This window comes from Rattus norvegicus, chromosome 8 (assembly GCF_036323735.1).
Source record: "Rattus norvegicus strain BN/NHsdMcwi chromosome 8, GRCr8, whole genome shotgun sequence".
In the NCBI taxonomy this organism is placed as follows: Eukaryota; Metazoa; Chordata; class Mammalia; order Rodentia; family Muridae; genus Rattus; species Rattus norvegicus.
In genome coordinates this window covers 122,610,733-122,634,764 of record NC_086026.1, presented here as the reverse complement: position 1 = coordinate 122,634,764, position 24,032 = coordinate 122,610,733, and the positions used below count along the sequence as shown (strand labels likewise).

The window sequence follows — 24,032 nt, the reverse complement described above, 5'->3', positions numbered from 1 at the left end:
GGAGAGGCTAAGGCTAGCAGGTGACTTTCCTAGAGGTGGCCCATCAGTTTTCCATGGTCTGTGATGGTTGAGCTCTGAGAAGCAATGTCCAAAAGACTTCATCTCAGGACTGCCTCGTGCAGTTGCTATGCCTTTCCTGTCATCATTACATAGCCTTAGTACTTATGGGCATTAGCCCACTCTATTGAGCAAATTTTCTTCAGATCAACATGAAGATGAGCTTTCATGAATTAAGACTGTTTAAATGAATTAATGATTTTATAGAACACCTAATTTGATTCAAATAATTTTAGGAAAAAAGTTTTAAGAAATGGTTTTAGTGGGTTGGGGATTTAGCTCAGTGGTAGAGCGCTTGCCTAGCAAGCGCAAGGCCTTGGGTTCGGTCCCCAGCTTCGAAAAAAAAAGAAAAAAGAAAAAAAAAAGAAATGGTTTTAGTTGTTTTGCCAGAAAGATATAATAAAGTTAGAATCAAAAATAGAATATATCCATTCTTCATAGAATAGTAAGTAAAGGCTGCATAATAAGGAATACAAGGGGGCTGGAGAGATGGCTCAGAGGTTAAGAGCACTGACTGCTCTTCCAGAGGTCCTGAGTTCAATTCCCAGCAACCACATGGTGGCTCACAACCATCTGTAATGAAATCTGGTGTCCTCTTCTGGCCTGCAGGCATATATGCAGGCAGAACCCTGTATACATAAATAAAATTAAAAAAAAAAAGGAATACAAGGAACTTTCACAATGATGCTAAAAAGAGGAATAGGCTTGGGACAAATCTGTGATCAAGTTAAAACATCCATTCTAGGTCAGGTCCAAGGATGAAGCCACAGGTGTGCACTGTGATAAAGCAAGGCCGTGTGAACCTGTTGCTCTGAACTTACAGTGAACTGCACAGTGAACTGCCGCTTTGAGCTTACTGTTAACATCCTTTGCAACCCCTTGTTGTGACATTTTATCTATGAGGTAATTTTCTAAGAACTTTTGACTATAAAAAGGCCAGAGAGATGAAATAAAGTGGTGGCTTGTGGGCTCTGCCCCATCCACTAAATGTACATATGTATATGTCTGTCTGTCTATATGTACATATGTAGTTATATATGTATGTATGTAAGCATGAATTCCTGTGGAGTTGATCGAGGCAGGTGCTCAGGCCCAACCAAAATGTATGTATATATTCTGTGTAAATCAATTTCTTCCTTTCCTTTTCTTTTCTCTCTGGCACACGAAGAGTTAACAAATCCAAGTTTCTCACCTGGACATGAAGAATTTCTTGAGTCAGAGAAGGGAGCACTACAAATTAAGCTTTCTTTCTTAACTCCTTTGCTGGCTGCTAACAGAGTTTATACTAGAAGGCAGCAGCCTTTGGCCTTAGACTAGCAGAGCTGTAGACAGAAGTACTGCGGGAGACAGATAAATTTCCCCTCCCCATGACTCCCCTGACCCACACCCCACCTCTGTCTTCCCTTGGAACCTTCTCACCCCAGGCAGGCCACTGGCACATAACCATATGTAATGAGGTCTGGTGTCCTCTTCTGACATACAGGCATACATGTGTCAGAACACTGTGTAACAGACGAGCAAATAATAAACAAGGAACTCCGTGAGGAGACGGGCACCGCAGATTTGAGATGCTGGTCTTCCTAGTAATGAGAGCTGAAAGCTAAAGCTGCCGTCTACGTACTGAGGCCGCTCCGGGCTGGCCTTGCCTGCTAAGTCCAGAGTGGACTCCACTGGGGAGTGCTGAGGTTCAAAGTAGCCTTGGTATTAAAGGAAAACAACACAAACACAATTAAATGGTCACCTAATTAAGCAAGAAAAGACAAAGGACTTTTGAAAACAGGATTTGTCCAGTTCTATGTCTCAATGACAAGTTATTAACCTCACAATCCAAAGCTAATTACAAACTATGGAATTATACCACCATCTAATCTTTCTCTTATTTTACAAAACAAAGAGCAGCCAAACAACTGGTGTAGTAGTAGAGGATCCTGTAAGTCAGGAGATGAACTTCAAAAACCCAATCTCAAAGCCAGGCTCGGTACTACCTGCAGGAAGACCAGGCTTTCCAAGTCAGCCCTGGCCACACAGCAAGCGGATGGCTAGCCTGGGCTCCAGGCAACCATTAAAAAGAAACAACCCCAAGCTAAAGGATACCAAAGAAGGATACATTTCAACAAGAAAATATTTGAAGATCTTTACATTTACAAAGTAAAAGTCACAGGTTTGCTTACTGTGTCCTGTTGGGGCCCTACCTGCTAAGCTCCACTATGACACACTTGATCACTATTGGTCATTGATAAACTTTGGGGACACAGAGCCAGCAAAACCCCATTTGTCCACAAAAATGAGTGTGTGGCAGCAACAGCAACAGCAAGATGATTTTTATTTTTATTTTTATACTTTGCTTGCTTATTAAATATTCAACTCTATGTAAGTTACTTTATTTCTGTAGACTCGAAGTTGTTCATCAATTAAACTAAGACAATCAAGTCCTTAGGCTCTTAAGTGAAGAATATGAGCCAAACCACTGAGAGGAGGTGGAGGGGAGGGAAGGACGGCAGCCAGACAGCGAGGACACACACATTCTTCAAGAACTATTTTAGCCACAACTAGGTTTATGATCCTTTTGGGGAACTCTGTCAAATTTAAAACAAACAAACAAACAAGCAAACAAACAAACATCCCCAACCTTAAAATGTCCCTATCTTCTCATTCAGTAAACTCCAGAAACTCATTCCAGTGAGTCAAGCAGGTGGAGCCCAACGGCGATGCTGGTGCTCAGGATGCTGGTGCTCAGGATGCTGCAGAGGGGAACAGAAAGCTCAAGGCAGCTGAGGCTGCAGGAGAAGCCCGGGGGACAGGAAGAGACTGTCCCTAATTAGATTTATTTGTATTTCTTTTGTTTGCACAAGTCCTTTACTTCTACTGCCCTCAAAAACCAAGGCACTGTGGAATGCCTCAGTAACAGGCATGGGTACGGCACTACAAGGCCACTAAACAACAACTGAATACCAGCATCACCAAAGCCTTAGCCACAGGGGCGCTGGAGACATGTGAAAAGATATACATGAAAGAGTGGCAACAGTTTACACTTGCAGGAAAACTAAAGGCAATGTAAATATCTACACATACATGTTTAACTAATTTAATAATTTAATTTAAATAATTTTTAACTAATTTAAGACCATGAAAAAACAGGATAAAATAACAGGTAGGAAAGGGGTATACAAAGTGATGTAATACAAGTAGTGCCAATTCTGTCTTCTCATGAAAACACAGGCATGTGTGGAAGTAACTAAGGCGTTCTCTCCGCACTACAGCTAGTGCGCGTGACATCTGCTCCTGACTCTATCTACAGCCGGCTCCTGTCCTCACACACTGGAGCTGGCACCACCGGGATTACTAGGCAGAGCTGCTCTGCGAGGGCCAAGGTTTCTTCTGATACAAAGATGCTGCAGTGACTCTAAGAAAACTCCCTACAGCTAATTTAAAAGTCAGCGTCTCTGCCAATACCAGAGCATCTATAGGTAAGTTCTCAAAGAAAGACTGACAGGCAAGAATGCATTAATTTCAGAACATCAGTACTCTCTGGCCAGACATGTGTTTCTTAGAACAGGCAGCTGCCTGGCACGGAGGCTTATCCTTGTAACTCACACACATGAAGTTAGGATTTAGAGGTCAGCCTAGGCCATGAAGGAAGACAATCTCAAAAAGCCCACAACCAGACAGACAATCAAGTGAGCATTGATAGCAAGAGAAACGAGAATGAATGTGTGATTGCTGAAGAGTGAGAAGAGGAAAAAGAAAGAAGAGGAGGAGAGTCACTGTCTAGGAGGATGACACAAGGCCTACCTCACACTGTCCTACCTGCAAGGACTGCAGACTGCCAGCCATAGGCTAAGGGGACTAAGTCAGTCCTTCAAGAGAAACCTTCTCATATCAGAGAACCACGTGGCCGGTGATAAATAAATTACTCCAGAATTAACTCATAAAACCAGAACTAATTATAAACTACTAGTCAGGATTCATAAGAATGCTAAGTATTATGGCAAATATACACCCAGATAGTAATTCATATATTTTTAACATACAGTTTATTTTTAGCAAAGGTTTTGTGAAATTATCACAGATTAGAATTCTGTAATTCAGTCATTAAAGATCAGGAAAAACCTCCCCTGTAAGGATGAACGGCGCTTTTTGTTAGAGAACACCAAAGACTACCACATGCATCTTCCTGAAGATCAGACGGTGTCACAGAGCATCATGTGCTACAGCACTAGTAGTGCAGAACACGCTTATGGGCATTCTTTCTCATTATATGATATATCAGAGTTAAAGTCTAAATATGAGATACCGGTGTCGCTTATCCTTCGTACCCGCACTCGAGAAGCAGAGGCCGGTAATCTCTGTGAGTTGAAGGCCAGTCTGGTCTACATAGCCAGTTCCAGCCAGCCAGGGCTATATAGCGAGACCCCCCAGCTACGAGGCGGGGGGCAGGCATACATCCCTATATTTCTAATCATATGATTTAGAAAACATGTTTGGTTGTGCTAAAATAGAACACAGCTTCTTTCAGAACCAACATAGTAGAAGACAGGCAGTTTTTATTTTCCTTTCAGTTTTGTTGTTAATCAAAGTACCACAGACAAAAAGATAAAACACAAAAACTGTAAAGACCTTGATTTTCACATCAATTACTATGAACGAAATGTTTCCAAGATACTGTGTGTATGTGTAAGCACACACACGTGTCAGTATTTTAAGATGAGTGACCTCTACCATTCAAATAGGTATTTGTCCTTACAGACTCATTCTGTCAGACAGATCTTGCAGAAAATCACACCAGGTAGTTACACATGGATCCTACTGAGTATATGAAAAAATACCATTAAAAAAATAAGGCAGAGATTCTAAAAAGCTCCAAGAGGTGCTGCAAGACTGCGTAAAAGCCTGCTTCCCCCACTTCCTTATTTATTATTATCAAACCCAGAAACCATTTCTGAGGCAGTTTTCCTTGATCATCATCATCCAGTTCCTGTTGTGACAAATTATTCAGTGTATTCAGCCATTTTAAATGCTGGAGTGTCCGTTACACCTAGACACTGTGAAAACATACTCTATTTCTGTACCTCAAAGCTCTGACAGCTACAATACCCAAAATCGACCCAGTCCTGAAATACCACTCCCTTTCAAAGACACACTCCAAAAGACCACTTCTTTGAATCTTTCCTTTAAACCTGGCATCTGAAAAATAAGCACCCAAAAGAAAACACAAATTCATACATTTTTACCGGAAGTTACCATTTATAGTAGTCATCGTCTAAAGGGCAGTACACTTTCTATGTGTAACAGTGTCTCCAGCCCTGCATTTCTGCTGCAGTCATGGAGAGCACACGCTCTGAAGCACTGAGCACCACAATGCATGAAGCATGCACATGGACCTGAGATGCATTTGCATTACCTCCAGCCTTAGGGCCACCTGCTGAACCGGGCTTCCGTGCGCTGTTGACAGGGTTTCCAGGAGTTTTAGGTGCAGGAACCTTGAAGGCTGAAGCAGCTGATGATGGCCTATTTCCATCCACTGATTCCTCATCGTCAAAGCTTTTATCTGCACAAAGCAAAAGAAAATAAATCCTTAAGGAAGCTTTTTCCATTTTCCAGGAAGACTCAAAATAAATAAAGCTATGGATAAAAATCATTATTTAGGTAAGACACATAATAAGAAAATAAAGATTCTTTGAATAAATATTTATATATTGCTTAACACCACATAAAATAACCTCTGTGATTTAAAATAAAAATACCATATTGTCACATTTCCAACTCAGACATTAAAGGAAACATATTAACTTGAGAGCAGTCAAAGCATCTCTGTTTTTTGCTGCTCATATAAGCATTTTCTGCCAGCCCCTCCCATAGTCAATCCTCTAGCACGCCCTGCCTTATTCCTATACCCAGATTCTGCAACTTACAATCACAGATCCGTTTGCAAATCAGCCGCCTCATTCCTCCGAATTTCCCTCACCCTAGAATAGCTCCTAATAGTTCACATGGCCAAATACAGTAAATTTGATACTAATCAAAGATTCTATCAAAAATAGATAGAAACAACCACAGAACCACCACTGAGGTTTGTGCCGGCATTTTTCTTTCTCTTCCCTGCCCTAGGTGCTGCAACAGCCAATCAGCTGCAAGGTGACATCATCTTATGGCAGCTACTGCCTGATGAAAGGTAAAAAATCTCCATGCATCTAAAAAATCCTCTATACACTTACAATGCATCCTCTATGAAAAATGTAAACGCATTTCATGCTAAAGGTTTATAAATCTAGGTTTGTAGTTTCTTGCGTTCTACCCATGGAAATCCATGTAACTAGGACATTGAGTTTCAGCGATAATTACTGTGCTGGGTGCTACCGCATCAGGAAAGCATGGGAACAGCAGGGCTCACTGCTGTGCATAATTAACTCTGTATGTAACCTCACAATGTGCTGCCTACGGGAGCGACAGAAAGGAAACCAAATATTCTCTTCTCTTAAGTGACTCAGAGGCTCCGGCTGGAATATGCACAGTCACACTGCTGTCCTCTCCTCACACAAGCCCACCAGCCTCCAGTCAACTCCTCCCTCCCCCACTCACAAGAGAGATGCCACGCACTCTGCTGACAAACGGTTTTCTCTAGGACCCTGCACAAACCAACCATGACAAACAAGATGGGTGAGGCAGAGAAGCAGCTTTACCACAGACTTCAGATCAGTACGTGAGAATTTCCCTCCTGTCCTTTCTGTTCTCACTATATAAATGCCCACTCACCCTGAATTCAAGACTCACCACCAGTATAACTATTAGACAGGGACAAAGACGAGACCCCAACAAATTTTAAGACTGTTACTGGGGTAAAAAATGAACAGTCTGAGATCACATTCTATTTCAGCAAATGTTTTGTTAACATCACTTCTGCCCTCCATCCCCAAGCCCCCGATTCTTCCAGTTTAAATACAACATCCTTTTGCCATAACACAGTTAGGAAGCCAGGATGGAGAAATTAAGGAACTTAGAACTTGTGCTTTATATTTATATGTATCTCTCTGTTAAGAATACCAAAACAATTCAGAATAAACTTCTTTTGGTTCACTATTAAACACACACACACACACACACACACACACACACACACACACACACACACACACACACGATAGAACAGACACAGAAATCTACAGAAAGTCAGGCACTGAAAGAGGAGGCAGAAGTTCCCATGGAAACCATGTTCTCCTCCTATACACACAAGAACTGAAAAGTCTAAGTGTCCTTAGCATTTAAAAAATTAACTCTTAACAGTTTCGAGCTACTAGGATTAAAAAAAAATAATAACAAAGGTGAGCATACAATTCCAAGAAACAAATAATAAATTTTCACAAACAAATGTATTAGTATAGTCAGCACCCAGCTATAAGGACTGCCTCCGCCTTGGCTCTTATAAGCACTCTCACACCCATCGGTTCTGCATCCCCACAAGACAGTAATGAAGTACAGTGTCTACTGTGGCATCTGGTTCTCGTCACCACAGGTAGATAATCCTGGAAGGTTCAGGCTGTCCCTGGGTTCTCTGGTATGAAGGTATCACGGCTTACTGTGCCCACTCATCCCACTGCTCACAGACATTTTGTTTGCTCAGAGTCTGTACCTATTCTAAAGCTGTGCTCTTAGGAGAAAGTTAAAGGCTTTACAGATTCAGCATTATTACAAGTAGCACACAAACCACAGGCCAAGCATCTCTAAAAAATCTAAAATAGGAACTGTTGGAAACGCAGTGCTTTCTCATGACATAATGCTAAGTTTCAGATGTAAGACCATTTTGTATTTCGAATTGGGGGATTAGGAATGTTCAGCTAAATATAAACGGACTCATGAAAATACTCTAAACACAGAAAGAGGACAAAAATCTGAAAACACTCCTGGTCCCAAGAATTTCAGATAAGAGATGTTCAACATGTAATTTATTATTAATGTATTTATTTGAGACCACAGGAAATCAAAGATGTATTTAATAATACGGTATCTAGAGTATTTAGTAATATACTATAGCAGTGTTCCTCAATATGTGGTATTCAGATAAAAGCTCAGCACTGCTGACACTTGTTAGAGATGGAGTAAATGATGGTTACACTTATTTATTTTATGTATTTGTACCCATGCACCACAGCACTCATATGGAGATCATATTGATCCAAGGGACTGAACTCAGGACATCAGGCTTGCAACTAAAGCCTTTACTTACAGAGCCATCTTGACAGCCCCCAAAATTCAGATTCTCAGGTATGAATCCATTGTAGTACATCAGAAATTGTGAGCATGCAGCCTGATACCCCCCCCCCACTAATAAGATCATCTCCTAACAATCACATTGGTCAACTTCTCTCTTTAATAAACAGGGCCACATGGCAAATATAGGCTTTAAGATCTATACACAAATGTTCTTTAGTGCAATTGCTCAATTATGATATGGGAACAAAGCACCATACAAACTGTAAAGAGTCAATATGGCTTTGTTTTAGTTTCACATAGAAAAACAAGAGATAGCCAGGACTTGCCCATAAGCAACAATTTGCCAATTCCTGTGTCTAGGGTAAAAACCAAATATAAAAAAACTAGGGTAAATGTACACATAAAAGAGAAAAAATTATAGAAACATATCTTTATATAAAGTATGCAAGGATTTAGATATTAAAAAAGATGTAATAGGAAATAATTTATATATTTGTGTAAATATGTGAATTCGACTTCCTGTATGCTGAAGTACCAAGAATCATTTTGCATTTTAAAATAATCTAATATGCATTACTCTTTGAAGCAGTAAACTTCAACGTTGAACTTCTTTTTCATTCCACTGCCCATAACACGAGATCAATTAGGCACAAACAGTCACTGAACACATCTATCTCACTGACCCACTTAGAAAGCGTGAATTTTTAAAAATAATCTCGTTTTGGGGGAGGGTATAACTTGACTTTTTTCTTGTGTTTAAACTGCATCAATAAAGAGACTAGAACTATGGCTGAGCAGTTAAGAACACAGATTGAGGGGCTGGGGACTTAGCTCAGTGGTAGAGCACTTGCCTAGCAAGCGCAAGGCCCTGGGTTCGGTCCCCAGCTCCGAAAAAAAGAAAAAAAAAAAAAAAAAAAAAAGAACACAGATTGATCTTTAGAAGACCGGGATTCAGTTCCCAGCACTCACGTGAAGGCTAACGGGGGTCTGTAACTTCAGCTACAGGGGGATCTGACACCCTCTTCTGGCATCTTCAGACATTGAGCACATGTGATGCCCAGACACACATGCAGGCAAAACACCCATGCACATAAACTAAAAATAAATCTTAAAAACAAAATAAAAACCACATGGCTGGACAGAGGGCCCTTTAAGTGCTTACTGCTTTTGCACAGGACCACAGTTGAGTTCCTAGTCCCAGCGCTAGGCATTCTCACAACTACCTGTGAGTCTGGCTCCAGAGACTCCCAATAACTCTCCTCCCCTTCACTGAGCTACACTCATGTGCACATGCTACACACAGACATGCACATATACATGTAATTCAAGTAAAAAAAATTTTTAAAAATTACATCAAAACATTCTATTATAGTGTTATTTAATATATAAAAATAAAATAGATTCTAAATCTGCAAGTATTTTCCTTAAATTTAAATGAACTAAAGTGTATGAGCAAAGGCTGCCAGGATGACTTCTGTTGATTGAGATATGTGAAGAGAAGTAAAGCTGGAAAGCCGGACTCTGAAGGTAGACCACATGGGGACAAGTCGGGGGACAAGACAGGGGGACAGACCACATGGGGACAAGTCGGGGGATACGACAGGGGGACAGACCACATGGGGACAAGTCAGGGGACAGGGGGACAGACCACACAGGGATAAGTGGGGGTAAAGACCACAGAGGGACAAGTTAGAGAGGGGGGATAGGCCACACAAGGGCAAGTGTGGGACAGACGACTCAAGCACAACTTGGGGTGGGGGGAGGTGGACCACACAAGCACAAGGCAGAAAGGGAGTAGGTAACATTTATATCAAACCAAGCAGCTCAACGAAGCAATACTAGAGATAAAGACGATAAAGGGGGCAGTTCAACAGGGGGACTAAAAACTGAGTATTTACACACCTAGAAACAGCTTCAAGTACACAAAATAGAAAGCGGAGGCTTAGGAATCAGCTGAGTAGGAGAACAGCTGTAGAGCAGTTGAAGGTCCTAGGTCTGATTCCCTGTACTAGAAACAAACAAAACACTAACACTTCATGAAAGGGAAGTCTTCAAAAACAAGAGAGAAGAGAACAATCAGTTTTTACCTACTACCAATAAGGTTTCACATTCTCTTACCATAAAGGAGTTTACGAACTAATTCTCACAAATCCTCAAATTAAACCTGTTTTTACAATCAATGTAGAGGTTATGAGTGTTCTGGGTCTCCACCCATGTACCTTCTACCTAGTGCTTCTCTACATCTCGGTCAAACCTCCATGTCTTTGTTTCTCTGTCACCTTGATGAAGTTTTCTCTGGGTGCTAACTGTAAACTCCGAACATCCTAAGAGATACTATAGCTGTTCTTCTGGTTCCTATTGTTGCTGTTGAGCTGCCCTTCCCAGTGCAGCTCACGACCAGAAGGCAGGACCATACCGTTTGCTGGTAGGACCACTACTGTGTAGCGTCAACACGTGCAGCAATGTCTAGACAAGCGTCTGCTTTCAGTCTCTAACGAAAGTATTACTAAGGTTTTTGAGGAACTATTCCAGAGGCAAACAACTGCACTCACTTGATAAGACTCCTGGTTTTTAAAAATCTTAACAGCAAACAATGTTTGACAACAAGAGAACACAGACTAGATAGAATGAGCCCATCAAAGCTTCTACGATACTGTCTGGTAAAAGGAGCAGGTGAAAACCATGTGACACGCAGGTAAAACTCAGTACACCAAAGGAGAACTCATAAGATATGGGGAGCCACAAGTCAGTGCTAATTCTCCTATGTCTATTTTTCTTTTTCCAAACTTTTTTCAAAAGAGAACCAATCACTCAGGGACATGGCTCTGTGAGTCAAGTGCATGCTATGTGCGTGTAGGCCCTAAATTCTAATCCCTAGTACCCACAGGAAACTGGGTGAAGTGACATATACATATAAACAAAACATATACATCCATCAGCCCAGTGCTCCTACAGGAGCTGGCCTGGCCTATGTAGCAGGCAAAGATGAAGAGATCCTGTTTCACACAACGAGGAAGGAAAGGACTGAAGCCCAAGACTGTTTTCCACTCCCATGCCCACATGGGCTCATTAGCATATGCTCACACACCCTACACCATCAGCAGTAGCACCACCATCACACAGAAGCAAAGGATACCTAAATGAATAAAAGTGGTGGAGGGGTAAGTAAGAGGGGAGAGGGAAAGGGGCAGAAAGAGACAAGAAATGAATCAAATCAAATGCTTCTGTGGGCTGTAAGAGCAAACACAAAGTTCCTAGGAGCAGCCCAAAGGTGCTAGAGGAGAACTAACATCCGAGCAGGATGAAGAAGCTGCTTGATGGAAAAGGGAACAAGATGGAGAATAGGAAAAATCGACACAGATGAAGGAAAGGAGATGAAGAAGAGATGGAAACCGAGGGGGAAACAAGACATCACAGCAAGAACAAGTGTAAACAATTAACATGACCAGGTGTGCTTAAAAGCTGCATTTCTAGAGGAGACAGAAAGGCATGTTTTCCTACAAGGAAAACTGTAGGGAGCGGAGGACTATTTAAAAAGATATCTGTCAGTTAAGCAGAACTTCTACAGATAAAAACATAGTAGCCAAAACTTAAATTCAGGAAACAGGGCTAACCGGAGACGTGACACAACTCAAGGGATAATTAGTAAGACAAGTCAGAAGACCCTGTCTGGTACATATGAAGTAGGCCTTCCAGTGTTTACAGACTGGGAAAGAACATGTGACCACAAAAAGCAAATGAAAACCATGGCGGCCAGCAGCTTCGTCCGCACACCAGTGTTTCACAGAGGTTGAGGCAGAAAGCTGACGTTAAAAAGGGCTGAGTGCGGGACACACTTGCTGAGCAGGTGTGGTGCTGCCTACATGACAAGGACTGAAAAGGGAAGAGAAGGAAATGGGCCATATCAACACAGATGGAGGAGGAAGGGTGACAGGAACAGACAGGTGGTGAGGTCAAGGGAGAGGCCATGGAGCAATTACTGAGAAGTGAGGGGACTGAAAGAGCTCTGCAGTGTGGGATCTGGTTCCATACATTTTCGAAGTTTTGAATTAATTTTTTAAATGTCAATTCTCTAGTTAGAAGAAGCTCTTCATACAATTTATTATATTTAGATGCATTCATAAATAAGCAACACTAGTTTGTGTTTTATTATTCAAATGAGAGAAAAAGGATGAACAGACTAGAAATAGCAATAAAGTTTTATTTCTCAAAAAAATCTGGTACACACTGTGGCAAGGCATGAACATTTCTCACAGCCAGAGGGTGAGTGTATGGAAGTGTGTGCTGTGTGCATGACTCTGCTATGGTCACTATGCTGTGTGCATGACTCTGCTATGGTCACTATGCTGTGTGCATGACTCTGCTATGGCCACTATGCTGTGTGCATGACTCTGCTATGGCCACTATGCTGTGTGCATGACTCTGCTATGGTCACTATGCTGTGTGCATGACTCTGCTATGGTCACTATGCTGTGTGCATGACTCTGCTATGGTCACTATGCTGTGTGCATGACTCTGCTATGGCCACTATGCTGTGTGCATGACTCTGCTATGGCCACTATGCTGTGTGCATGACTCTGCTACGGCCACTCTGCTGCATAATAAAATAATTTTAAAAGTAAAAAAAAAAAAAACTATCCTCCTAAATTCCTAGAAGGTGTCACAAAAAGTTTATCTGGCACATGCAAACTACTTCAACCAAAGGGCAAGAAAAGTGAACAGTTTAGTTTAATATGTATTAGACTGTCTGTATGGCCTGAATAAGACTTAGCAAAACAATAAACTGAATTGTTGTTCTGATTTGGTCCAGGCATAAAGAGAAAGCGATGTAGACAGAAGAGGGAAAAGACAAGGAAGAGATGGACTCCAGGGGAAATGGAGGAAACCAGACAAAAGGAAAACATGGGAGAGGGAGGAAGGACGAACAGCAGCAGAGGAGAAAAGCAGAGCACTGACAGAAGGAGCCCAGGCTCCCTCTGCCACCTTCAAAGGCATGTGCAGAGGCAGGAGCGCACTGCTCTGCTGGGCTGTCAGCCCACTCCTAGGTCCAGAGCTAAGAAAGCTCTGAAACGCAGGCTTTGTTTGGGCTTTTCATTTTCACTAATGAAACTCAATTATTTTAGGTCACGTAGGAAAACTTAAATTTCCTGTCTAGAGGGAGCAGGTTCAGCCGGTCTTTCAGATGTGTTCCTTCAATGTTACTGAGAGTTATATGGGTCCAACAAACATTTTCAGGCTGTTAAACCATGTTTGGCATTGGGATAAAAAGACAGCCATGTGATTTTTCACTTCTTAAAATCAACATAATAAAAAGCTTAGTTAACTAGAGAATAGGTGAAGGCTTATTGCTTTTCAATTTTCAGAGACATTGTCTCACTATGTAGACTAAACTAGCCTATAAACAAAACTGGAATCAAATCATAGATATCTACCTGCCTCTCCGTCAAAAATAAATTTCTCCTATCTATCTATCTATCTATCCACCCTTCATCCATCTATCTATCCATCCATCCATCCATCCACCCATCCATCCATCCATCCATCTTGATTTTTTTGAGACAGAGTCTCTCTGTGTAGCCCTGGCTATCCTAGAACTCACTCTATGGACTAGGCTGGCCTTGAACTCAGATCTGCCAACCTCTGACTCCTAAGTGCTGGGATTAAAGGCATGTGCCATCACCACCAGGCTCAGAATGAGTTTTTTAACGGTCAAATTTAGATCAGAAACCAGTTCTGAAATTACTGGTGAGATCATTACCAGTCAGGCTAGACAGTACTAAACGCATGACACATAAAATTGTTTTTTGCATTTTTCTTTTCTTTTACATTCTTTATTTACATTTCAAATGTTATCCCCTTTCCGGGTTTCCCCTCGGAAACCCCCCATTCCATCCCCCAAACCCCTGCCTTCATGAGTGTGCTCCCCGACCCAGCCACCCAGTCCCTCCTGCCTCCCCAACCTGGCATTCCCCTACACTGAGGCATCGAGCCTTCAAGGACCAAGGGCCTCTCTTCCCATTGATGCCCAACAAGAATAAAACTGATTTCAAAGTTTTGCTTTGAATTAGGTAAAAAGGTAAACACAAATGTATTATGTATGAATTTGGATCGACCTTCAAGTTTAGACATTTAATAGACATGTAAAGAAAACATTCTATATGAAAACAGGGCATTTGGTTCTTGTAGCATTTAAAACTGACAGCAACGGGAATGGTGAATACTTCACAAACATAAGCAACCTTAAAAAACAAAAACAAAAACAAAAAACCCACAAAATTTGGATCTAAATTTAACACAAACCAGTGCTTAAAGACATGTTTCTTCAGTATTAGATGTTTTAAAATCCTTTATACAAATGCTCAGTTTTACTAATGAATATTTTCGGTATACTGATATAAATAGTTTCTAACTGTTTAATTGTTATTCAATAGGAAGTAAAGGAGGGCTGTTCCATGAGCATAAAGCACTGGTCAATGGGCTGCTTTTATTTCTCTGCTTTCCTTTTATTGGCAAAATATATCCTGTGATGGGGCTGGAGAGATGACTCAGCAGTTATGAGCCCTGGCCCTACTACTAGGGGACCAGGATTCCATTCCCAACACCCACAGGGCACCTCACAACCATCTGTAATTCCAGTTCCAAGGGATCTAATGCCTTCTTCTGGCCTCTGCAGATACTACATGCACACAGTGCAGATGTACACGTGCAGGCAACACATAGGCAGGCGCGCGCGCACGCACACACACACACACACACACACACACACACACACACACACACACACACACCCCTCCTGTGCTACTTGCTATATTTTCCTTAGTTTTTCCAGAATCAGAGATTTTTAAAGGTAAACATCTGGGATAACATCATAGCAATGTGGTTCCATCATTCACGACAACTCATCTGGAAGAACTTTCTGGAACACTGACTCTGCTTACACCACACAGAGTTGTTGGACACAGTATCATATCTCCTGAAATTCTGTTCTTGTGTCTTTAAGGATTCAATATGGAATTATCAAGACTCAGAGTCCTTGACCTAAGTCTTCCAGACATTTCAGCTGCTGCCCAGGGTGACCATGTTTGTCTTTTAATTTCATTTGGTGGCAAAATCTAAACTAACCTAAACCCAGCTTATGGCAAAACATAGTTAAACAACACGTGTCTATTTATTCTTTGTTCTTTTATTTTACTCTGTGTAAATCTGCACACATTGACAAAAGTTAACAGCATGTGTGATTACAGGGGCCCGACTGCCTTATGCCTGAAAGGACTTATTACACAGCATATCAAATATGAACAACAGGTACCCCCAAGGTTTCACCATGTATACTCGACTGGTCTCAAATTTATAATCTTCCTGCCTCCATGTGCCATATCCTGGAATCACAGGTGTATGCAATGACACCAATTTTCCCAGGATTTTTTTTTTCTTTTTTCTTTTTTTCGGAGCTGGGGACCGAACCCAGGGCCTTGCGCTTGCTAGGCAAGCATTCTACCACTGAGTTAAATCCCCAACCCCTTTCCCAGGATTTTTTAAACTTTAATCAAACCCATACATACACACACTATACTTTTTCTTAAAACTGAGGGCAGGCCATAATTTCGAATGTTTTTTAAACTTCCTCCTTTATGCTTAGTACAATAATGTACTCCAAAGTAACTATATCTAATATATAAAACATAAAAATTATTCCATTTCATAGGGCAAACGAGCAAAACAAAAAAGTACATAGGTCTCACAGTATTAATTTTTTGTGGGTTTTCTTCAGTAAAACAACTAGTTCAAAAAGAACTCTTGGGCTGGAGAGATGGCTCAGTGGTTAAGAGCACCGACTGCTCTTCCCGAGGTCCTGAGTTCAATTCCCAGCAACCACATGGTGGCTCACAACCATCTGTAAAGAGATCCGATGCCCTCTTCTGGTGTGTCTGAAGACAGCTGCAGTGTACTTATATATAATAAATGAATAAATCTTAAAAAAAAAAAAAGAACTCTCAATCCCAGGAATTTACATACCAGAAACACACTCTACTTCCTATTAATTAGTTTCTTACATCGAAGCTCCTCTTTCACTTGATACTATATTCTTCTTATTCTAATAAAACGACAAGCAGTAGGACTTTGGATTTCGGGCTGTTGCACTCTTAGATGGCCAGTGAGGGTCACTGAGCATGATCCTTTCTGACGGTGAATTATCAAGAGGGTTAGTAGACTGCTGCACTATATAATTACACTACTCATGTCAAAGGAAACTCACAGGATGCTCTATGGCCTCTCCTTTGTCCCCACAGGGTTCCCCGCTAAGTCTTTGCATAGGTAATTCCTGTCTAAACCAACCACTGTGTGTCTAAGTCTCCTCTGCACTCCACAGCTTCTCTGAAGTGTCTCACCCATTTTCCAGGTTAAGTATCCTCAAAATGTTCCCAAATTTCCAGTACCCACTTCTGGCCTAGTAAGCTACTCTGACCTGACCCTGAGGAAATCGTCTCCTATTTGAGGTGTCAAAGGCACCTCTAGTTTCACACAGATGATTCTACCAACACTACTTCGAAGTCTTCCCATACCAATGTGATAAATGACATCACTATCTCTGCTACTCAAGTTCAAACCGTGGACTTACAGCCTACGCAGTCGACCATGCCCACATTGACCATCCACCAACAATTCTTGCCCTATATAACTCCCAGCAGTATGGGAAGCCCACCCACTGCTCCCTGCTGCTGCTGCTGCTGCTGCTGCTGCTGCTGCTGCTACTCTAAGGCTGGATTGGCACCACCTGTCTACAGCACTGGGGCAGCCTCTTCACTCATCAGTTTATGTTCTTGACCTCCTTCAAAGCCACAAGGCAGACCAGTGTGATCCCCACAAAGAACTGGAATCAGAGGATATTAAAAGGATAAACACGGGGCTGGGGATTTAGCTCAGTGGTAGAGCGCTTACCTAGGAAGCGCAAGGCCCTGGGTTCGGTCCCCAGCTCCGAAAAAAAGAACCAAAAAAAAAAAGGATAAACACAAATATAAAGGAAGGATCTGCTTGATAACTAGATATACAAAGACAACGAGATATTATATGTCTTCTGGCCGAAATCCAAATCTGGATCTGACGACACACGTCCTACCAACGGAGGACCAAACGTTCAAATATATGAGCATATGGGGACTGTTTTCATTCAAACTAGTCACACAAAACAGCACCACTGAAAAATCGATATCAACAAAACAAAACGCTCAAATCAGACTTGATTTTGATCAAGCCATTCAAAGTGGTTTCAATTTTCAGGAAATACAACAGATACAGATCCAGGTGATGGTACAGCCTGTAATCACAGCACTTAGGAGCAGGAGAAGGAGCCAGAGGATCAGGACTTCAAGGTCATCCTCAACTAAAAGAGACTACAAAAGGCCAGATACAGACGAACAAAGACAAAACAAAACAACCAAGCAAAGCACTAATACAGTGCAGTCTCCAAGCTGCAGTATGGAGAATGCTCACCTGAGAGATGTTAAACAAATGTCACAAAAAGACCAACTCTCCTGCTGATAAGAGATGTAGCAGCCAACAACAGTGGGAAGCCTAGCTTGAATCCTAGTGTAAAACACGCTGAAAAGAGGAGTTATAAAGCCACTGAGATTTGAAAACTTACACTGTAAAAATTATAGCTTAAATCACTTTATTTTCAAAATCCATGCACCAGAACCCAGTACTGTAAGCAGAGTGTAAGAGCAAACATGTGAATTAAGGGCAGATTATGTGAGGTAAGCCCTAAAGACAGTCGGTACACGCTTACAAGAGCCTGTAAGAGGGACGGTTAACTCCTGGGAAGAACACTGCAAAGCTGCAACGTGGATTCTTTTTTCCCCTGACCCCTAAACACAGTCTTGCTATCAAGTCCAGGCTGGACTTGCATTTGTGACGATCATCCTGTCCCCACCTCTATGTGTTGGGATTACTTCTTTGTGTCCAGCTACAAATCAGAATCCCATTTTTATGCTACAGCATAAAAATTATTTACCTTTCAGAATTACAGAAGTGACAGTGCCTAGGCCAGAAATAAATACTAGGAGCCACTGAAAACTGATGGAAAGGCTTCAGTATTAAAACCTTCAACTCAGAAGGTCCACACCTACATGTGGTATACACATAAGCTTCCACAAGTGAGTAGGGTGTACGGATACTTAGACACACAGATACAGACAGACACAGACAGACAGTCAGTCTCAGAAAAAAGGAACTACTGAAAAGGAAAATGAAAGGTTTTGGAACCATTTAAACTTTCATTTGCCAAATTTAAAGGTTTGGATGACAAAATGAAGAATGTTTCTCAGGATGCACAGTAAAGAGAAAGTTGGAAGGAAGCACATTAAAGACACCGAGGAACAACCCAGTAAGTCCAACAAATAACTAACAACTGCTGTGTGAGGAGAGGCAGAAGCAAAGAAAGGGGAGAAACACCATTAAAAAATTAACCCCAGAGGGGTTGGGGAGGACACTCAGTGGAAAACTATTTTCTGTACGAGCACGAAAGCCTGAGTACAAATCTCCTGGACCCACGCAGAGCTGGGCACGGTGGCGGTTCTGTAACCCCAGGGAAGAAGGACTACCTCTGGAGTTCACAGTCAGCCTACCCTGGGAACTAGTGGGTTCTAGGTCTGGTGAGAGACAAGTAAGGTAGAGAGCAACTGAGAAAGACACTCACCAGGGAGTAACCTCTGGTCCTGTCACCAAAGTGTGCACTCACGCACTCACACACAAGTACAACATACATACACATACACACATATAACAACACACTGCTTCCAGGGACCAAAATAATAAGTCTTTAGAAATAAAATTTAGCAAAACAAGCAAACAACATCAAATCAGTTAACTTGCGCAACCATGGTAACACATGTCTCTAAGTCTAGCATTCAGGGTGCAGAGGCAGGCGGGTCTCTGAGCTTGAGGGCAATCTGGTCTACAGAGTCGGGTTCCAGGACAGCCAGGGCTACACAGAGAAACTCTGACTCAAAACAACAACAACAAAAATTTTAATTAGAAGTGGGAGTTCTAATAATTCTAAGCTGTAACTGAACAATTTAAAATATTTTTAAAGTCTTTGCTAGCTTTTTTTCCCCTTTGAATAATAAACGGAAGGTTTTCTTTAAAGATTTAAGACCTTCCATAACTCAAGCAAGCAAGAGACAATCACAATTCGGACCATTCCTGGCATTAATAAAGTAACATGTCATAAAATATACCAAGATAAATAGTAAACAAGGTTCGTAAAAGTCAGAAATCTGTCATAAATGTTCAAGCCAATAATTGTTAGGATCATCAAACCACATCATTCTACAAGTACAAAGAAGATATGTAAACCTTTAAAGAGTACAGTTCATTACCAACATCAGTTTTGAAAATGCTTGTTACTCAGAGAAGTGCAGGCCGACAGGAACCGGATGTAGATCTCTCCTGAGAGACAGCAAATACAGAGGCGAATGCCAGCAGCAAACCACTGAACTGAGAACGGAACCCCCGTTGAAGGAATCAGAGAAAGGACTGGAAGAGCTTGAAGGGGCTCGAGACCCCCTATGAACAACAATGCCAACCAACCAGAGCTTCCAGGGACTAAGCCACTACCTAAAGACTATACATGGACTGACCCTGGGCTCCAACCTCATAGGTAGCAATGAATAGTCTAGTAAGAGCACCAGTGGAAGGGGAAGCCCTGGGTCCTGCTAAGACTGAACCCCCAGTGAACGTGATTGTTGGGGGGAAGGCGGTAATGGGGGGAGGATGGGGAGGGGAACACCCACATAGAAGGGGAGGGGGAGGGGTTAGGGGGATGTTGACCCGGAAACCGGGAAAGGGAATAACAATCGAAATGTAAATAAGAAATACTCAAGTTAATAAAGAAAAAAAGGAAAAAAGAAAAAAAGAAAAAAAAAGAAAATGCTTGCTACTGCCAACAGGTAAAAGGTAAAAGACTGCCTCAGGAAGTCTGTGATGTGTTTAAAGGCACCTCACAGAGCTGCAGCACAAGCTGGCTGGCTGGTGAGGGCCAGCATGGCTACTTTTAGGGTACTTTATTTTAGCCACTGGCTACTTACTGTCTTCTGCCTTATGTTGACGCTAATACTGCTTTTTTAGGGCCTGGGTAGAATAGAAAAGCCCATCAGCAGAGTAGGGACTGTGACTATGTCAAGTGGCCATCAGCCTCTTGTGGCTTCTGAACACTCCCTGAAACATCATCTCTTCTAGACTGTTCGGTGTAGCACTGGCTTTCCTGATTCTCAGGAACATCCATTCTTTTGCTCCTTGTAATTTACTTTCTCTCCATACATTTATTTTTTTTTATCCTATCATTGATTTTAGTAGAAAATTATATCAGCAGGTGAAAAAGCAGGATTCTCTTCTGTGATTTATATCATATAATCCTAATGTGTCATAAAACATGTTTAAGAGCAAGGAAGAAGGATCTTTTCAGCATTAGTTTCCTGCTAGTGTTCTATTCCTCTTAAACTAAATTTTAAATGAGTTAGAAGTGATCCTAGAAGGAAGAGGATCTCACAGAAGGGTGACCCCTTAAAAATAGGTTTTTTCTCTTGAAAAAAAGATAGGATCTCACTAGGTGAGTTAGAACTCACTATATAAACCAAGCTGGCCTTGAAATCACAAAGCATCTTCCTCCTGAGTGCAGAGGTAGTTTGCCACCATGCCTGCCCCACTTGTGTATATTCTTAAAATATTAATTTTTTGATAGACTATATTGAAATGTTTAAAATTTAGGAAAAATCTACTTATTACAAAACCTTATTTCTTTCCAGTCACTCTGCAGGAACAACAAAAGGCCAAATTCCTTTCTCATGCGTCTGTGGCCCAGTGCAGGCGTTAGTACCACATAATAATCCTACAGGTTTTAAATTTAACCCTCTCTGATTTGACTGCCAAGAGCATAATATTACACAATTACTCAAATGTTTAGTTTTATGCCTTGGAATTAAGAATGAAACAACTTAAGTTAAAAACGTCCAAAATCTACCCTTAAGAATTCACCAAGCAGTAAGTTGTTCCAGGACCTCATAAATCTGAGTTGACCTTAAAATGAAACCACCAATGACACAACTGGAATACCTAAAGATCAACCATAAACAAATAAAAAGTCAAATGATTTGGTCAAAGATGCCACAAGGTGCAATTAGGGAGAGGGCTGAGTGGGTTAGTGCTTACGGCACAAACACTAACACTCAGCACCCACAAAACAGCTGAGCTTGGTGCACAGCAAACAGCGTCTAAAGCTTCACTCCCATCCCTGGAAGGCTGCACCACAGGGACTTGCTGGCCAGTCAGCCTAGCTGACACAGTGAAGTCCAGGCCGACTGAGAAATGCTGTCTTAGAAAATACACAAGAGCAATGGAGAAAGACACTAACCTCTGGCCTTCGCATGCACCTGTATAAGACCAAATAAATAAAGCAAGCTAAAAGGCAACTCACAGAACGAATGACCAAACACACACACACACACACACACACACACACACACACACACACACACACACACAGGAAGATGACTAGGGTTACCAGAAAGCAGGTATGTTTGATAGTGTCTGAGACACTTTTCACTGATATGATTGGCAAATTGTTTAAACAATTAATAATAGCAAGCACTGAACTGAAAAGAATGTTGGCTAGTAGGTATTACTGTTGGAATGTATATAATAAAGTATTTTTGGAGTATTGTTATAGCTAACACAATTTAAAGCAAGATTTTTGGTTCTAAAATGCCACTTACAAAGTATTTTGGAAAAAAAAAATGCATGTCTCTGTATTCACATAAACAGCCCAAGCAAAAGTGTCTTTCCCAGAACAACTTAAGTTATACATGGCAAAGGATGTAAACTCTCACTGAAGGTAAAACTGTTAGACTGCATCTGTCCAGCGGAAGACGATGCAACAGTTTACACAGAGGAGGCAGAGTAACACTGACACATATGACTTATAACACTTCATATGCTGAGCAGAGAGAGCAAATTTTGAAAATATACTCAGAATGACTGCTTTCAAGGGACGTGCCTCAGTAGTAAAATGACTGCCCAGAGTGAGGGAGGCCTCAGGTTCCATTCCCACAGTCCCCACTGCTAAGGCAAATAAGCAACAAACCACACACAGTCTGTGTGAAGGTTCATATGTTAAAGCATGTAAGAGGCAGAATTCACTGCATAAACAAGTTTACAGAACTTTTCGTAATATGACCATCATTTCAATTTTAAAAAGATGATATTTACACACTAAGTTCATAGTTAAAATGTTTACATGCGCAAATAGGCAGAGCAATGAGACCGTGCACGATGTTCGCACATTCAAACTGCACGTGAGAGACTCAGCACACTGGGCAGCCACACCGACGCTAACTATTCGTCCTGACTGCTACACACATGCCCTTCTTGACTGTTCAGACTTTTTAAAAAGGTATATTTTAACCCAACAAAAGCCTTACTATTTTAAGAAAGAGAATTAGTTGAAAACTTTACAAGAGGTCATTACTTTGAATGAAAAACAAAAGTTAATACATTGCTAACCTGTCTGAATGTATGTATTATTTGGAAAGTAAAAACCAAGTAAACATGCATGAGTAGCTAAAACACTTTGCTATTAAAAAAATAAAGTGAAACCTAGATACGGTTCAAAGCAAATCCAACATTTAGTTGCCTAAAAATTAAACATTTTTGTTATTTTCTTTTCCTTATATTTTTGGTTGTGAGCCTAGCCTTTAACGGCTGAGCCATCTCTCCAGCCCGTTATTTTCTTTTCCTAAGAAACTTGGAAATGCTCTTAAGTACGTAAGAAATTAATTTACTGTTTTTTACTTTAATTAATAAAGTATATCTAACTTATTTATAATGTCATATAAAAGTTACCTAAATTCTAAAAAAATCACTCATAACAATGTGTAATACAAAATTTATGATGATATTTCTATTTAAATGTACATAAATACTTTAAACGACTATCAATAACAGCAACTTGGTAAGTTTGCAACCTATTCCTAATACTGTCAAGAGGACCAACTCTCGTTGGGCAGAGGTCATAATCTAATCATAGGAAGACTGACACTACTAAGACATAAAATCTACAAATCCAAGCAAGGAGTCCTGAATAATAACCTAGACACACACAGACACACAGATACACAAACATACACAGATACACAAACATACACACACACACACACACACACACACACACACACACACACACACACACCAGAAAAAGAAAAAGGCAAAACACTGTAAAACCTCACACTGTCTGTACACATCTCTGACATTGATGTCACTGTGGAACAGATCTCTAGGCATCTTAATATAAGGGTAGTGACAAGGAAAAGCTCGAACACTCAGTGTTCTGAAGGACAATAGCAGATGCATTTGTGGCTCTCGATTCAGCCCAGTTTGCTCTCTCTCAGAATCTGGAACAGATCTTTAAGCAGGTCTTAGTTTCTGTGAAATGGAAACACTGAATATCTGTGTAGTTCACTGGTCATTTGTGTCCAAGGAGACAATGTACATAAAGTATATGAAAGTGCCTCTGAAAAGTATAAAACACTGTCCAAATAGGTGTTTTTAAGATTGCCCTTACCAAAACACCAACAAAGGCAATTTGTGATCAAATTATGTCCTATATAAATTTCTTAAAGGCTGTTTACTAAAGACACTGACAAACCATGAGCATACTAATTAGTATAGTATCCATGGCAAGCCATTTTGCTTCTCTAAGTATTTTATTACCACAG

General features: G+C 41.1%; 1 protein-coding gene across 50 annotated transcripts in view; it reads right to left on the bottom strand.

Annotated features, from left to right (window-relative positions):
• Positions 1–24,032, bottom strand: part of Clasp2 (cytoplasmic linker associated protein 2) — a 181,403-nt gene that overhangs the window by 102,170 nt on the left and 55,201 nt on the right. For 39 of the 50 annotated variants that reach the window (XM_063264756.1, XM_063264733.1, XM_039080674.2 and 36 more), the window contains one exon: positions 5,459–5,605. In XM_063264756.1, coding sequence (XP_063120826.1) covers positions 5,459–5,605 — 147 coding nt within the window. Of the gene's footprint in view, positions 1–5,458; positions 5,606–5,969; positions 6,175–24,032 lie in introns of those variants that run through there. The other 11 variants (XM_063264759.1, XM_017595407.3, XM_063264766.1 and 8 more) reach the window with 5 other exon arrangements.